Source organism: Bemisia tabaci, chromosome 4 (assembly GCF_918797505.1).
Source record: "Bemisia tabaci chromosome 4, PGI_BMITA_v3".
In the NCBI taxonomy this organism is placed as follows: domain Eukaryota; kingdom Metazoa; phylum Arthropoda; class Insecta; order Hemiptera; family Aleyrodidae; genus Bemisia; species Bemisia tabaci.
This window is the reverse complement of record NC_092796.1, coordinates 27361042-27378887: the sequence shown is the minus strand read 5'-3', so window position 1 is coordinate 27378887 and position 17846 is coordinate 27361042. Positions and strand designations below refer to the sequence as shown.

At 37.5% G+C, this 17846-nt stretch overlaps 1 protein-coding gene across 4 annotated transcripts in view; it reads left to right on the top strand.

Annotated features, from left to right (window-relative positions):
- The window catches only part of AGO3 (Argonaute 3), a 47403-nt gene that overhangs the window by 16720 nt on the left and 12837 nt on the right, over positions 1-17846 (top strand). For all 4 annotated transcript variants that reach the window (XM_019062235.2, XM_019062236.2, XM_019062237.2 and 1 more), the window contains exons 3-12: positions 159-433; positions 1365-1499; positions 3534-3732; positions 6836-7035; positions 8370-8483; positions 10283-10448; positions 12308-12409; positions 14232-14400; positions 15499-15680; positions 17428-17712. In XM_019062235.2, the coding sequence (XP_018917780.1) occupies positions 159-433; positions 1365-1499; positions 3534-3732; positions 6836-7035; positions 8370-8483; positions 10283-10448; positions 12308-12409; positions 14232-14400; positions 15499-15680; positions 17428-17712 (1827 nt within the window). The remainder of the gene's footprint in view (positions 1-158; positions 434-1364; positions 1500-3533; positions 3733-6835; positions 7036-8369; positions 8484-10282; positions 10449-12307; positions 12410-14231; positions 14401-15498; positions 15681-17427; positions 17713-17846) is intronic.

Here is a 17846-nt window from a genome sequence, read left to right as displayed (position 1 = left end):
TCAAATCAAGCAAACAGTATTTTGTATACTGCCGTGTGTCATTTTCTTTTTTTTCATAGCTCATGGTGACATGTGCCTTTGTCTTGCCGGTTAATGCTCTGTCTTTTGTCCACTCTTATATGTATTGGATAATTAATTGTACGACTTTTTTTTTGTAGGAGCCCCAACCTATCAGAAGCGGCGGCAGAGGTGCTGCAATATTTGCCCACGTTCAGTCGCAAGACGCGGCCCCAATTGGGAGGTCAGGCAGGGGCATGGTCTTACCCGATTCAAGTGAAGAACAATTAAGGCCAATTGGGCGTGGAGCAGCATCGCGAGCATTACAAGAAAACCTGCCAACTGCACCTATAGGCCGTGGAGCTATACTTCAGAATGTTGGAAGAGGAGCATTACTGTCTCAAATTGATACATCTTCTGTTGTATCAGATCCCTCGTAAGTATTTTTGCCTCCAAATCAAAAGTTCTATTTGGCTTCATCTCTTTTGTAATTTCGACCCCTAAATATGAATATTATTGTTTTTTCATCCTGTATTGAAAGCGAATTCCTTTGATATTTTCAATACTTAATTTCTGTGATGGAATTCTGTCAAAAAGCAAACCCCATCACAATTATGTGCACACATTGTGTTGTGTAAAAAGCTGTTAAAAGTTATTAACTCAACAGAAGCCATCAACTCGCTTGGAGTGCTGCATCTTCCAAACTTTCATATTTTCGTGAAAAGTTCAATTTCTTGGTGGAAAAGCTTTTATTTGTGTCTTCATGGGGAACCGATTTTGAACTTTGGTTAGAAACAGGGGAACGCTTGTAACTTTCTGCATCCCCCTGTCACAAGGCAAAATACTGTCAGAGTTAGACATGAGTCTCAAAAGCAGGGGTGTAGAAAGTTCTTAGCATTCCCTAATTTATAATTTTCCTTCCCCAAATATGCAGTTTTGCTATAATTTTGCCTCTACATAAAAAAAAACCCACTTAACAGCTTCATTCCCCATAAGCATCGCGCTTAAAAGTTTCCTTCCCTAAAAGCAGCGGCCTTAAAAGGATCTTTCCCCACAAGCAGGGCACTCGAAAAACTTCCAGCAATTAAGAAAAACTTTCTTAATAGTTTCCTTCCCTAAAAGCAGCACGCTTCCAAGGCATCTAGCACAAATAACAATGTGCTTCCCTGTCTTTCCCCCAAAAACAGGGGGGGGGGGGGGTCTTCCCCGATTTTTACAAATATTTACAGCCTTCCCTAACTCTCACACGAGCGGCCGCGCGATCATGATCATTCTGCCCCCCTGATCAAAAGTTGCATCCTCTATCTTGATAGAAATTGTGAGACTGTTCAAAAGTACATTTCTTCAATTTGCTTTCTCCTTTTCAGATCTTTGAAAAGCGGAACAATTTCAGAAATAACTGCTGTTACTAGTGCCCTGGCTGAAACTGCCATCACTTCCTCCAGTAGGTCTTCTCCTAGTTCAGCTGAACCTGTTTTTTATAAGGGCAGTGAAGGAACGACGTAAGTATTCCTGAAATTAATATCTGAACAACAGTAAGGAGAAATGCACATCTGTGTACTTAATCCACTTGCTAGAAATTTCATATTCTGATGTTCAAAAAGAGATTTTTCTCCTGAGCAAGCCAATCCTGATTCTATCTTTCTCTGGGTGCACAGTGGTTGTAAAGTTTTGATGAAATAATGTTAGTATTTAAAAAATGTGAAATTATTTGAGATAAGATATTGAGGAGTATTAAACCCCTTGAATGGCAAGTATAATTCCTCAATGAGTGCGACCAACTCATTGCTTTTGAGGACTTTTTTTATACTACTTCAAATACTACACAAGTGGTAATCCTGCGCTTTCAGTTGGAGCTCTGCCCCTTTCAGTCCCTACTGTATAACCAGCACAAGGCAACTATTGTCTGAGACCATCAAACTCGAGCCACCTCGCCGGAAATCAAACCCAGGACCTCCTCCTAGTTATAGAGCCAGCGCTACAACCACTACACCACAGGAGGCCAACTATCAATGAAAGTTGAGCGTCCTCATATTCCCTCCACCTAAATTATCAAAATAATGCCACTGACCTGCACTTTTATGTGAATAAATGAACACCTTGTCTCCACGAGCCGTTTCACGAGATTTGTCCCAGGGAAAAATCCCACTTACGAATTTGGGAAAAATATTGAGTTAATCAATATTTTTCCCAGTACCAAGTATGGTACTTTTACCCCTAGGACCTACTGAGGAAAGAAGAAGTGAAAACGAATTGTGCGATATTTTATTCATCACTACATTTTTCATGTTTGTTTAGTTAAAATAATGTGTCTGATTGTCAATTGAGTGCAATTATCATTTTAATCCCGGTTAAATACTCGACTTTAACTAATTTATCTTCCCGCGCAAACTAGTCGCAGGACTGTATGAGCCCCGTCCCGTGGAGACGGTAACTGGGAAAAATCCCAGAAGTTTCAATCCTGCGATTCGAACTTGGGACAAATCCCATGAAAACGTCCCGTGGAGACAAGGCCTAAGAGAATCAACAGCTATTTTTGTGACAATAACCCTGAACATTGATTATGGAACTACATAACCTTATATAACTGAATCGCCAATTATGTCAGTGGATCGTCAGCACCAACTAATCTTTTGGAATTAGCACTGCACTTCGCTTATAGATCTTTAAAATAATTATATTGGTTAATGCCGTTGTGCCACATTTTACTTTTGCTGAGGATGATCGATTATGCTCTCTGCTTAGAATGTCATCATAATTCAAGTTCAGTAACACCCAACACCATTCTGCTTAAAGAAATACAAGTCAGTGACAGTAGGAGGATTTCCTTTCAACAAAAAAGCAACTCTGAGCGCAACTCTCACCTTTCCAAAAATAGGTTTTAGTTGGGTTTTTTTTTATTTTTTCATTTTACCCCTGAAACCTTAGTAGGTTAGCTGAAATTTCAATGTTTTAGTTCAGTCGCTACTCTGAAAGTCCCCTAAAGTCATGGGGGGGGGGGGGGGGGGGAGTCTTGAAACGCTCCCAATAAGACATGTGTTTTTCTAACGTTACTAGCAAGTGGCAATGTATCATTAAAATGTATATGTGTAAAATATAAATCAGAATACCTAAGAACCATTGGTGCATCAAACGAAAAAAAACAAGTAACTGTAAAAAAAAAAAAACCCTGCATATTCACAGCTGAAGCAACTGTTGGCCTGCCATGCCTGGCAACTGCATCCCAGCTGAAATGACCAGCAAGGCTCTAGCGTAACCTTTCAATGCTGGAGCGGCAAGCAACAGGTTATAAATCCTTTAATGTTTTGCACATCTTGTTTAAGGTTATGATCTTGCCTCATCCCCAAGACCTGCCTCTTGCTTGCCGCAACTCTCAAATTGCAAGATTAGGCGTTTTCTGCACCTTTTATGCTCTGTGCCTTTACCTGAAATAGGAGGGAATAAATTAAGATGTACAAAGCTTCAAAACTAATGAAAATGGTGAAAATCTTGCAAATATTCCCCCCCTTATTCATTTAACTTTGAATATTTTTCAGAATCCAGGCTGTTGTCAACTACTTAAAACTTGATATTATTGATGAGAAAGGCATTTATGAGTATGAAGTACGGTACAATCCACCAATAGACCACAGGGGGCTCAAGAGTAAACTCTTGAGACAACTAGAGTCAACAATTGGAAATGTCAAAAATTTTGATGGGACCGTCTTGTACCTTCCTATCAAGCTGCAGGAGCCTGTAAGTGTTGTGCTTTTAATTATTATCTTGATGCTACATTTTTTTCTTATTTATTAATTATTGATTTGAAACTGGAATACTTTCTTTTTTATTTCTGAAGTTTAGTAAAATGGATGGAATCACCTTTATCTTTTAATGTGTTTATTTATTACTTGTATTTGTAACCGAAAATGTTGGATATTACTTATTTTTTGGTAGAAGGGGGGCAAGATTCCGTTTTCCTCCTTGGGATGTGATGAAAAAGTGAGAAAACCAAAGACATTGAATAGAGTAGACCGTGCGCTGTGAAATGGAGCGGTGGCCACTTCTCTTTTATTCGCATGCCGCACCGACCGATGAGTGCGGGACGCCGAAGCGGCACCGGTGAGGTGAGTGAGCCCCAGCCGTCCCCAGCTCGCGGTAAACGAACAGTGCGCTTATACGAGGCCGGTACGGTTCGGCTCCGAAATCTTTAATTATTAATTGATTATTGCGAATATTTTCGGCTGATCTGTTCTTTAATTATAATTAAATGTTTCTGTGTGAAGATGTGTTTTAGTTTTAATGATTAAACACCACACAACTTTCAATTTATGGTATGCTTACATGAGCAAATTCTTGATGAACCGGGCAAGAGACAAGAATGATTATGTTCCGATGATAATTTTTAAACTTTGACTACATTTAGCCTTAAGGAACTACTATTTTTGGTTCATTTGTTTTATTACCTATCTACACAGGAAACTAATACACGACATAACAACGGATCATGAACTAATGGCACATTTTGTTCTTCCTAAAATGAGCCAGAAATAGCAGTTCTTCATTGAAAATTGTAGTCAACTTAGTGTCTTCAATTTCAAAATAGTGTTGTTTCAGTTTGTGATATTTATTTGTGATAAATGTAATATTAAGTAAATGCCCTAAGCATTTTGCTGAAAACATAGCATAAGTGCTGTGTTTTTTTAATTTTATAGTGGAAAGTAAGGACATGATAAAAACTCATTTCATAGAATCCACTGCACTGCAATGTGCAGAAAAATTGAGGCACTGGGTGCAAGAATGGCACTTCTGGGTTGCGGTGGTTCAAAATCTCTACTAATATTTCATCAGTGAAGGAAATTCATGGATTTCGTTGAAATTTCTACTGAGTTATTTTTCATGATTCTGCAATTTTCTGTGAAAAAATCCTTGAAATTTACCATTAGAAACTACTCTACTAAACAAATGTGAGCGACATAGATTCTGGATCATCATTAAAAAGAAGTGCATGCCCTTCTCGAGCGCAGCGACTTAATCACAGAGCCGCCTAAAAATGCAAAGGAATTAAGATCAATTACTTACCCATACTTTTTGAAAATAAACAGTATCCACGATCGCCAGTCATAAACAAGTGACTGAAGTATTGATTTTGAAATTTTTGAGCAGATTAAATAACATAAACTTGCGACTCGCAAATTAGTTTGATAATAATGCTTGAACATTATCCTTTTCAGTGGAATAATCTTAAATCTCGGTACTTTGAAACTGCCGAAATCGTTGCCCCTCTTTTTCAGCTTTTCATCAAATCTTTCTCTTAGATCAAGATGGACAATAGCTTTAAGTAACTCTCTCGTAACTTTTATATGCCTTTTTATGTACAATACATAACACTATTCCTCGTGTTTACCCTTGATTTATATGATTGACCTAATTTTAAATCCTTTTTGTACCTTTTACAAAATTACTTCTTATCCACGCCGTCATCTTTACAAGCTGCACTCATTATAAGAACATCCGTCTGATACGCAGGTCACTTTCCTCATATTTTCAATTATGAAGCGTTTTTTCCAGTCAGTAATGACTGTAGAGAGACGAAAATTGTTCAGAGTGATAGTAAATTTCATGCTATTAACATGTGGTCCTTATAAATTTTGCCGAAAAATGAAGTGGAAACGAGTAATTCGCGAAAATCCGAGCGCGCAACTAATTTTTCCAAGTACGCGCAATGCCGGCTCATGCTGCGTGGGGCTCAGTCGCGAGCTCCCATCCCGCCCGCCCATTACGGAGTCCCGCCGAAGTTGCCTCGCTCAGCTGACACGGCGGAGATAGGGAGTGCACGGTCTACTCTATTCAATGTCTTTGAAGAAAACAAAACTTTTAGGGCCTAGTTGTTTTGATATTTTTGCAAAAGTAGCATAGAGTATTCCTAGATTTTGCATGAAAACATTGAGAGGAAAGACAGTGGTGGAGCCAAAAAGAGCTTGTTGTAAAAGTGAGATTCTCATCTTTTACTCAATTTTCAGATCGCTAAAACAATTTTGGGCGAATCGAACCTTAATATCTTTTGAATGGAAAAAGATATTGAGCTTTGAAGGTATCGATAGAGTAATCAAACAAGTAAGTTAAAATAACGTCCTGGGAGGAGGAAGGAAAGATCTCATTTTGGCAACAAGCTCTTTTTATAGAGGGGCTGGCTATGTCACCAAGAAATATGTTCCTCTTTTCTCCAAAGTTCCTTTGGGCTTAATTTAAAGTTCTGTATTGTTTTAAGAAGCTGAAATTGAAGGCTTATCTTAGCTCTGTAAGGGATTGTCTCTATCTATCTTAGTCAGGAAAAGTAAACCTGTTATTTGCTTTCCAAATGACCCTTGCATATACAAATTGGCTTCCACAGCAGTTTATCAACAGGTTCAGATGCAGATCAACCAGTGAAACAAGCGGTGTTAGCAAAATTGATTTAGCTTGAATGGCATAATCCCATTGCTGTCACATGGTGCTAAAAAATCAGCCTTTTACCCCATTGAAATACATGCAAAATATTCATATTTCATAGCATAACCTGGAAATTTTGCATGAGCCTAAGGGAAAGCAGCTTGAGGTAACGCCAACTTATGGATGCAACAACAGCGTTTCTTTTAGTGGCACCGCGAGTACCTTATGTCTAGAACACATTATGTTCATGTTCTGTTTATGTCGCCTTGGGACAGAGGTCAGTCAGATCAACGCTCATGAAATAGGATAATATTTCCTATTTCTTTCCTTAATCGTAGTATTGTGCCATTTGGGGGATCTCTATGACCAAGTGTGAAAATAGGCTATTCAAGATGTGCTATTGACCAGCTATATTTTATGTGTTTTCCAGGTTTACACTCTTCCATGTACAAATCCTAACGATGAGTCTAAGGTGATGTGCACCATTAAGTTCAAAAAGACCCATAGAATTTCAGAATGTATACATTTTTATAATGTACTTTTCAATAAAATACTCAACAAATTGGGTCTCGTCCAATTTGGACGCAAGTACTTCAGTCCTGCCATGAAAAAACCTTTGCCAAAATATCAGTAAGTAAACACTCCTTTTATAAACTTAGATTACACTAATGCCTGCTTTTTAATCGTAATTTTGTAACTCTTTGCGCTGCAGTGTCAATTTTTAGTCAACAGAATTGCTTCACCAATTTTATCTATCCAAGATCCCTCACTTTTCTTTGCTAGAGGCCCCTAGCAGCCTATTCTCATGCTGGCTTTGTTTTGCACTCAAGTGTGACAGAAACGCCATAACAGTTGTGCTCAAGTATTTTAATATATAAACAAGGTTGGAAAATAATGAGAATGCAAACGGTGGATTTTTACAGTATACACATATACATGTACAGAGGGGTGTAGAAAGTGCTCGACCAGCCAGTCGTAGCTGGCTGAAGAAATGTAAAAACATCTGAAAAGGAGAAAAGATGCAAAGGCAGGAGGCATTTGGGATTGTAATTTTTTAATTTTAGTCTCATTTTTTGCATGAATGTGCTACTCATTGTTATTGAAACCATATTTGACACATCACTTTTTTAGAAGGAAACTGTTAAGCATGTTACTTTTTAAGAAATCTGTGTAGCGCACCCTTTCATGCAAAGGAAATAATAAAGCTCGCTCTTTTATGCGAAGGAAATATGTAGTGAAGTTTGGAGTCTTATGTAAACAGCAATGTAAGAGCAACTTGAAAAAATGCAAAGGCAAAGATTTTTTTGCATCATTGTATATACATGTTTCTCCTAGAATGCTCTTTGGCGCTTTGTGACAACTGACCGCTTCATGTCCTCATTTTCCCAAAGTTGATTGAGCCACTGACACCCTAGAATCTTTTCATAGATGCTCAGCTATCGTAGTCAACACCATCTGACCGCAATGCCCTAAAAACCAGAGATTAAATTGATTTTCTGGATTCCTCATCTCTAAGTCTGGCCAGAGTTTAAATGAAGTTCAAGTGTTGATTGACCTGAAACTTAGTGCGCCTGCCAGCTTATGGATCTATCCTGTTGGTTGAAATGGACTAAGGGAGAAAATGATTGACTAACTATAGGGTCTCTCGTTGGTTGCCGTTAAGTAGTCTGTTACCCACCTCCTTTGTCCATCGCAACCACCCACTTCCACCAATAGGATCCCTGCATATCCTTTTTGTCTTCTTTGTCTATAGCTTAGTCTATTAGTCTCAATAATCAGCCTGCTGATCTTAGTACGAAAGGCTGCAGCATCTCCTCCTAGACAAATTATGTTATGCATATCCTGGGAAACTCTACTTTGTATTGCATATTTTTGTGCACGTGTTTTTTATCCTCATCTTTTCTTTTTTTCATCTCCTTCTTTTTTTTTTCTTTCTTTAATCCCTGCTTTTTCCCCTATTCCAGAATGGAAGTTTGGCCGGGATATGTAACAGCTGTTGATGAATATGAAGGAGGTCTTTACCTCAACATTGATGTCTCACATAGAGTTCTGAGAACATCAACTGTTTATGATGTTATGTAAGTATTTTGAAATTTCCAATCCATCCTCCAATTAGTACTCTAGATCTAAGCTGAGTTTTGCGGAACCATCTAATATTGTATCAATCTGTGTTCTGCCCTCCATCGGAGGAGGGAGGCCAGGCCATCTTGGTGCCCAGAAAACAGATAGAATGCGTCATTTTTTTCAAACTCGCCATTGCGAAGCAGTAGGAGTTTTCTCAATGCACACCATTTGCGTCCCGGCGACAGTGCAGCCTGAGAACAAGGAGATTCAAGAATGGGACTCATTGTCAGACCCTGAAGACGCAGAGGGAAGCAGTATACTGTATGCTATAAGTTAATTTGACTTAGGGGGGGTATGGATCTATCCTGTTGGTTGAAATGGACTAAAGGAGAAAATGATGAGCCAACTATAGGGTCTCTCATTGGTTGCCGTTAGTTATCTATTACCCACCTACTTTGTCAAAAATTGTAGAATTGGGTTTTCCGGCCATGGTGGCTCCCAAAATTTCAGGGGAAAGGCAAAACACAAGCATCGAATTAATAGGTACCTAGCTGCTTTGATGCCAAGAATCAGCATTACTTAAAATACTCTTATTTGAGACATTAGAGGGAGCAAAGTCCATTTTGCTGATGAGCCCCATTTTGTCAGTATTCGTATGCAATCCAGGGCTCTTAGATGTGGCAATGGTGAAGGAAGATATAAAGCAAAGAAAGATATCCAGTAATTTATTTTTTAGGAATGTAAAGAGCTGTAGCTCCAGGGGAATGCGTTTTTGACAGAAATGTGAAACCTCGCATAAATCCTTACGACTTGAAGAATCGGTTCCTGAAATATTGTCTCATAATCTTGAAACACCATGTTTTTTCTCTTGTAGAATAATGGAGAATTTGCGTGCAAATTTTTTATTGCTTCATCTGAAAGTGCCTAAAGAGCTGATTTCACAGTATTTTTTATAATTTTTTTCTGATACGGGAAATAGTACAAAAATAGATTTAGAAGTGGGAAAATGAACCGCCTAGTAACGTCATCCGGCGATATTTCCCATTTAAACACACGTATTTTAGCAGATTAGATCATTTTGTCGTAACCTCTCCAATAATTGTTCAATTCATGAACCAAGGATATCCTCGTGTTCAGTTCACTCAGCAGTTTCCACTTAAAAACGAAATTCATCAAATTTCAGACTCCTGCAAATTCTCTATTGGTTGGTTAAGATTTCACCAGTCACAACCATTCGGGTAGGCAACTATGGATGTGTTTTAGGTGGGGGAATGGGATTATCTATCAAAAAGCATAGATTCTTTGAATTTTAATCTTTCATCAAACCCTTAAACTTGAAATCTACAGGTTGAAATTTTGAAAGACTAAAATTGTTATGATATCAAATACCTCTCAAAAATTCCACGGGCATGCATGAACAATCTCATTACATCATCATTTAAGAAGTCTGGAGCAGTTTTATTGCAAGTAATTTTGGAAGGGAAAAAAAATGGGATGGAAGAAATAAAAAAAAATCTCTAAAAGAGCATACTCTCAAACGCTTGCCCTGTCACCATCGTCAAGTAACGATGTCAGCACGTCTTGGCTGTCACACTGCTTGTACCCCTCCTACAAGGATTGTACATTGTTACAGCTTTGAAACTTTTGGAAAGAAGTAACTACCGTGGTTTGCGTTGCCATACTGTAAAAAATTTGATTTCTATTTGTTGTACGGATTGAACAAAAAATGCCCCAGTGCATGGGGGAGACTTTTCAACCAAGTGGTATTTAGTCTCTATAACTAATATATCAACATTGTTTAATCTCTTCTCAGGAGAAATTGCATACAGAATTCTCCAGGAAATTGGAAGGACCAGTTCACCAAGGAGATTCTTGGTTTCTCTGTCATAACTCGATATAATAACTCTGTGTACAAAGTGGACGATATAGACTTTGACCTCACACCTGCGCACAAGTTCCCACGCCATGATGGAACTGAGGCAAGTATTTAAATTTTATTTGCAGCTTATAAAATTCTTGGGAGTCTCAAGTGTCTGAGAGGAGAAAGAAATTGTCAAAATAAGCTTGCCCAGTAACTTTTTATTCTTACAGTCCTACTAATCAGACGGTGCACTTAATTTACAGGAATTTGTCCACATTATTTCAATGATATTATGCCCCTTAAAACAATTCTGCATATTTTGAGCTCACGTCCAAACAAATATTACCTAAAAAGTCAAGATGGCGTTCAGAAATATCCAGCTTGTTGCAACCATGATCTCAGTTGGACCGCGTTGAGCAGAAAGGAACCAAGCCACATCAGTTATTGCCAAATTTATTTGGGCAATTTAATTTTTTACATAAAACGGTTGTACAGATTTTTGTGCAAATTCCAGTGAATTTTCTGCATAGCACAAAGCAAATATCTCATTATTTTCAAAGGAATCTGCACTCACATTCTCTTATAAAAAGTAAATTGCCCAGTTAAATTTGGGATGTTGCTTGGTTCCTTTCTGCTAAACGCAGTCCAATTGTGGGTTACCTTGGCCACAATTTATAGCCATGCATATTTAAATAAGAGTTTAAAGTACGCACCATTGAATTAAATTTTTGTGGGCTAATATCGTCTGTAAAAATAGGAAAGAATTCCCATGAAATTAGTACACTCTCTACTTTTCAAAAAGACAATGACCGAAAACCACTGAACATGCTCATTGAGTAGAAAACAAAGAAAATTTTTGAGCACTTCAGTTGGTAATGCAATTGATGCCGATCTCTTTTTTCCAAGGTATATTTACAACGATCAACATCTAAAGAATCAACAAATCTTAAACATCATGTATTAATAGAGCTATGTGGTTAGGGTCTTTAAATTTGATTACGATTAAAGAAATTAAGTGCAATTACGATCACAGTTAAAATTGGGAAAAAAGTAAGTAATTATAAAATATTTAGCACTGCATTTTTTTGTGGCTTCTTTGACCAAGAACAAAGTATTGGTGTATGAATTCTTGAATAATTTTTCCAAAGACTTCGTAAGCTGATAATTCTCCTCCAATTTTTTTTTTTCTTATTTTCTTTTAATGTTGACTGATTGTCTTTTCTACAACATCCTTGCGTCCCGAAAGAAATTAGACTTTTTCCAGGTTCTTAGCTGAGAGAGAAGAGAGAACAACTATGACAAGAGACAAGAAAACGAGAGCAAGAGTCATTCACAATATGACCCTCCTAAAATTTGTGCTAGGGTATGTCCATGCCCTCGTCGACAACATTTTTTTTATTTCATTCACTACCAGCCTCTCCCATCAAAAGTATCCGAATAATCTTTATAATTGACATATTTAAATTCCACTTGCCTGGTGAGGATATTTTCAAGGGGTTGTCTTGATGTTTTGTGTGTTTTTTCCACTGCTACATGACAGCAGTGCTTTAGTGATGCAAATTCAAATGATTGCGGTACGAATTTAAACTTTAATATGTGGCAGGAAATTAAAAATTTCATCAAGTCAAATTAAGTGACTCAATCAGGATTCATTTTTCTCCATGATAACTATTATGATTAAAAAAATTAATCTTGATTACCTTTAATGTGCAACTTTTTGTCTTTATAATAATTAAAATTAATCATTCAATGAAATCAATAGTTGATTATTTGTTCCCAAAGATATCTCCGGTTTAAAAATTTGAAATGACTTTATAACAGGGAGAAAAAAGTGAATTACTACGAATAATATCAAATGAAGCTATTATTTCATTCAAGAGAAAGAGAGAAACCTCATAATTAAGTTGGATGATGATTAGTAATTTTAGTAGGCAATTTTCAAATGGTTTCCATTAATTTTTTTCCTTTCTGTTCCAGATCAGCTATTGTGAGTATTATAAACAGCAATACGAGATAACTATCCGAGATGTTAATCAACCTATGTTAATTCATAGAAAGAGAAAACGGGACATCCAAGCTGTAAGTTGACCCCAACAGGAGTTTCTACTTATCCAAAAACAGATATGAGAATTAGATTGATATAGTGAATTCAGTTATAATGCATTCAGTTTTATTCTGAGTTACTAAATCATAGAAACATATAGGTATATCAGCTGTGGAGGATGTGTCTGGCTAGCCTGGGCGTTCCCATGGCTTGTGAGTTCATTTTTCAAAATAAATGTAGGTATATAGGGCAATTGAAAAGTCCTATAGCATTCTTATAGCCCTTAGGGTTTTTGTCCCATTTCAGAGTGATCCTCTTACAATTTTGGGGGGCTCCAACTGGAACACTCTCAATATTTTGAGTCTTTATCTCACTATCAATCCATTGATAAAGTAAAGAGAAGATGCTTCTTGCAGTTGGTACAGGACTTTTGGATCACTCTGCACGACTCCGTTGAAGGTTGGTTATCTGAAAAGTGAATGTACATCTCCGATCTCTTCGGCATCTTAAAGTAGGGTAAAAAAACTATGTATTTAGCCAAAAATCAAAATATGTTGATTGAGCTCCTCTAAAAATGAATAGACTTCAAGGTTTTTTCCTCCAAAAAATCACGAAATCGAAGAGATTTTAATTTTTTTCAGGCACAAATCTTATTGCAAACTAAAATCCAACTATATCGTGAAAAAGCTCTTGCTTTCAACTTTCTAACGGTCTATAGTTTTTGTAATTTGGTGCAACTGGCCGCCTATAAACTGAATTTCACTGCTATCATGTCAAGGAATTTTCCTCCATCTCAGACGGCCGGTTCCCTTGAATTTATCTCTGCCATTTTTGAAGTTAAGAAATAAAACATGTACACCGTTAGAAAGATCACATTCTCAGCTTGGTATAATAATTTTTGAATTTTGAGCAACTCAATGCCAGCACATAGGAATTTTTCGAAACCATGTCAAGAAACGAAGAAATACGGGTGGCTCCAGTCAAAGTCAATTTCTCGCTGCCCAAATGCACCAAAATAATAAAACTATCATGCCGTTAGAAAGCTGAAATCGTCAGCTTTCAAATGGTACCTTAGTTTCATTTGTAGCGTTGAAAATCTTGAGTAAAAAATACGAATCTCTGTCGGAATCGGGACCTTGTATTTTGGCTACTCTCTTTTGTGGGGAGGCACCTCTTAATTTTTCCCCAATCATTTTTGGGGGGATTTTGGTCACCCTGAACATTACCTGAGAGTCCCATGTCACATATGACACATTATGAATCACATTCTCAGTGAAAATTCATGGTTGCCAAATTTGGTCATTTATCATAGCTTTTCCAAACTAGCTGATATAATTATGTAAACATAGTATTTTTACCCCACCTGAAGATGCCGAAGAGATCGGAGATGCACATCCTTTTTTTCATATAACTTCCCTTCAAGCTGTGCCTGTATTTATTTATTTATTTAGTTGATGAAACATTCCGTAAGTTTTTGTAATTTCAGCTCTTGATTGAAATCTAGACAGTGTTGGCTTGTAGTAGGTCAAAAACTAATACATCTTCAATGGTATTTTTTCCACAATTTTTCATTTTATTACTTCTTTGAATTTTTCTTTTTTCCTTACTTTTCTGCTTCCAAGTACAGTGAGACCTAGATTTATTGGATTGCTTGGACACAGGAATTGATCTGTTACCTCAAATTAGCTTGGATTCCTTGAAGGGACCAAAAGACTGATCCGTTTAATCGCGATCTACCAGATCACTAATTGCAAATAATTTGCAATAATTGCGATCTTTGCAGATTGCAATAATTTGCTAATACAGTAAAATCGCTATCTGGGTCTCACTTCTTTGCAAATTATTTGTATTCCACAGGGCAATGCTGAGCAGCTCATTTGTTTAGTTCCTGAACTGTGCTGTGAGACAGGCTTGTCAGACAGTCAACGCAGTAATTTCACTCTAATGAAAGACCTGGGAAATGTCACAAAACCCACCCCAGAAATGCGCCTAAGTTCTTATGAACAATATGTACGAAGTGTCAAATGTAAGTATGAAACCATGTCAATGTTAAATTCGATGTCTGCAGGTCAATTGTTGAAATTGATATTCAAAGAGGACATAATGAGTATGGAGCGATCCTATTGGTTGATTTGGGTGGTTCCTGTGGACCGAGGGGTCATGATAGACTAACTGAAGGGTCTCTCATGGGGTGCCGTTAGTTAGTCTATTACCTACCTCCTTTGTCCATTGCAACCACCCACCCTCACCAATAAGATTCCTCCATATCCTTTTTGTCCTCTCTGTCTATAGCTTTGGCTATCAACTTCAACAATTAGCCTGCAAGTTTCCCTCATTTGAAGTGAGTTAGAATCAAATGTGAGGATTCAAATTTTATACTACTTAATTGTTACCTCCGTGTTAAACAAATTGTTTCTATTCCAATTCACTGCTATATTGTCACTTACTGCCGTGCGAAGAAAAAACGCCGTATGAACCTTCAGGCGCTGCCAAATTTCCTTTGATAAAACGCGAATTTTCTGGTAAACTTAAGAATATTTTCCTCCCAATTTTCCAGATAATTTTCTTCGCAATTTCACCTAAAGATTCTGAAAATTTAAAGGAAAAATATTCATAACTTTCCTCCAAAATGAACATTTTATTCAAGGAAATTTCAACTCTCAAAAGTCCATACGGCGTTTTTCTGTAGCACAGGCAGCTTACCCTGAGGCAGACTGGCAAGGCGATTTCTTACTGGCAAATTGCTGTTCGGCCGGCAAGTATTTTGAACACTGAGCAGAACCCTATTCCAACCTGAATGCCTAGGGCAGTCGCATTCTTGGTCTTACAGCGACCTTCATGGCTAATTATAATCAAAGTTGCTGCATGTTTTTTTCCTCTTAAAAAGTTAAGAAAGTTTTGACTTGTATAGTCCACAAATTTTGGGTCAAGTCAGGGAATTTTCATTTGAATATTCAAAAGGTTGTGGGAGTGAGCATGCTAGGGCACAGAAAGGATATTCACAAGATCAATTGTAAATTCTTTAATTTTTTAGGAGACGGGAGTTTTTTTCATGAGAGTGTGTCTTACTCATTTTAAATATCAAGTTATTACTATGAATGTTTGTTGCATGTTTGACTTACAGCTAATCCAGAGGCCATCAAAATTTTGAAGGATTGGGGTCTATCGTTTACTAGTGCATCGACTGATTTGCAAACCAGGGTCATTGCTCCTGAAAAGATCCTATTCGGGAAGGGCATAGAAGAACCTGCCAATCCGAACGCTGACTGGAACCGAGCGGCTACCTCCAAGCCCTTGTTATGCCCAGTAAGTACCCATAGATCAATGTTCAAGTCTTATTTTTCATTTGAAGCAGGACCATGAGTCTACTGATTCTATTTCTCTTCTAGAAAATTCACCGGAGTTTCCTCAAGAATAAATTGGAAGCGGAACCTTTCATTTTTGTGCCAATGGAAGGTATAAATGCACTGTAAACGTGATTATGACTAGAGTTTATCTAATTTTAAATACCTTTTGGTCCTGAACTTGGTTAAGTATGTGTGAGATAGTGCCATGGATTAAAAATGAAATTTTGAATGGAGATGTTTCGAATCCTAATTTATCGCTGTTGTTCAACCTAATCTCGGTCAAGATCACAATACTTTGTCGTTCCCCAGACAAAATAATGCATTCCAACCAGTGCTAGTTTCCAGTTTAGAAATTGTGTTTTCATGCAGAAACTATGAGGCAAAAGTTGAAAATTTCACAGATTTATCCACAGACTACTTTCATAAATTAGCGAAATTTTGAACAGGAATTTCTCTGTAATTTTCGTGTGATACAAAGAACTGTGCAAGTGGATTTTCCCACCCTAGAATGGATAGAAATTTCTTTTTCCAAGAAATGACAACTTGCACCAATGCGAAATCTTCATTTAAAATCTGTCGTAGAAAAACTGAGAAGCTTGGGCTGTAGCTCCTGCTTCACGCTTTATCTTTAGACGCAAAATGAACTTCTTCCAGCTATCTCTCCTCAGAGGTTCCAATTAATGAAGAAGTTAGAGCACTTAGCAATCCCCAACAGAGTGTGCGTTCATTTCTGGACCAATGGAGTAGATATTTCTGAAAAACGGTATACAGAATGTAGTGAAATGTTCACCAAATGTGTTCTCTTGTCACATTGTCCATCTATTGACGTTAAGCCGGGCACTAAATTGATAATGATTTTCACAAGTACGTAACTGCTCCTTTAATGAGTATCACTAATCTTAAATTAATCATGAAGGGGCAACAGTAAGGAATTTTCTCAGGGTTGTATAACAGTTTCCCAAAGGTAAAGTTCAGTAAAAAAAACAAACAGTTCTTTAAAAAGTTACTAAAAAAGGTAATCTCTTTTAAGAAAAAAAAAGCTAATGGAAATCCGGCCAATTCAAAGCCAAAAGTTGAATTGACACAGCAAGCCAGGTGCCTAGCGACAGGGTAAAATCAGGGAATTATTTGTGGAGCCAGGTTCTACATTAAAATCGGGTTAGCAAGGGGCCAGCTGATCGCGTTGTTATGCCAACGTTTTGACCAAATTAATCAAGTGCTCTTTTGTTATCGAAAAAAAGTCAGAGAAAGTCAGGGAATGATGGAAAAAATTTTGCTAGCCACCCTGAGCAATGTAATCTATGAGGCTAAATTCAGCCAAACAGGAAACACTGTTTCCCCCTCCTAGCTACATCATCAGAGCCCACCATAAATAGCATTTCTAATGGGTCCCATTTTTGGCATCTTCAAAATGGGATTCCTTCGCCACTTAGGATTTACAATAAAATCCGATAAAATTCCTGGAAGTGTAGTTATCTCTCTCCTTTAGAAAGTGAATTTAAAAAAGCGGGTGCCTCAGACCCTTCATATAAACTTGTATTACCAATCCTTTGCTGGAAATAAATGGAACAACTTGAATGAAACAATGAACGTGGACTTTGAATAAACCTACCTCGAATCTTTTGGTAATGGCACCAAAATTTTAGTCCCAACTCTTGCGGATACCCTGAAGTAAAGAAAATACATACGTTTTTTTTTTTTTGCAGATGAAAATGGAGAATTGGGCGATAATTTACACTCGAAAAGACGAAGGTCCTGTTCGAACTTTTGAAGAGCATATGTTCAAGTCAACAAAGCAAATGGGCATTTTCATTAATAAACCTGCCATGTACCTATTACCAAACGACAGTGCGCAGGAATACCTGAAAAAATTGAGAGAAATAATCAGGAATGGTCTACAAATTGTTGTTATCGTATTTCCAAGTTTGCGGGAAGACAAGTATGCAGCTGTTAAGAAGCTGTGCTGCTCTGATCAAGCCATCGCTTCTCAGGTTGGTACACCCGCAGGCTAGTGTCCCTTTTAGGATACTAGAGTTAGTTTAACTCGTATAGACTTATCATACGTATTACAGTATTATGAAAATGGGTCAGTTGCGCTGATCACAGAATCGTGTTTTGATACTTG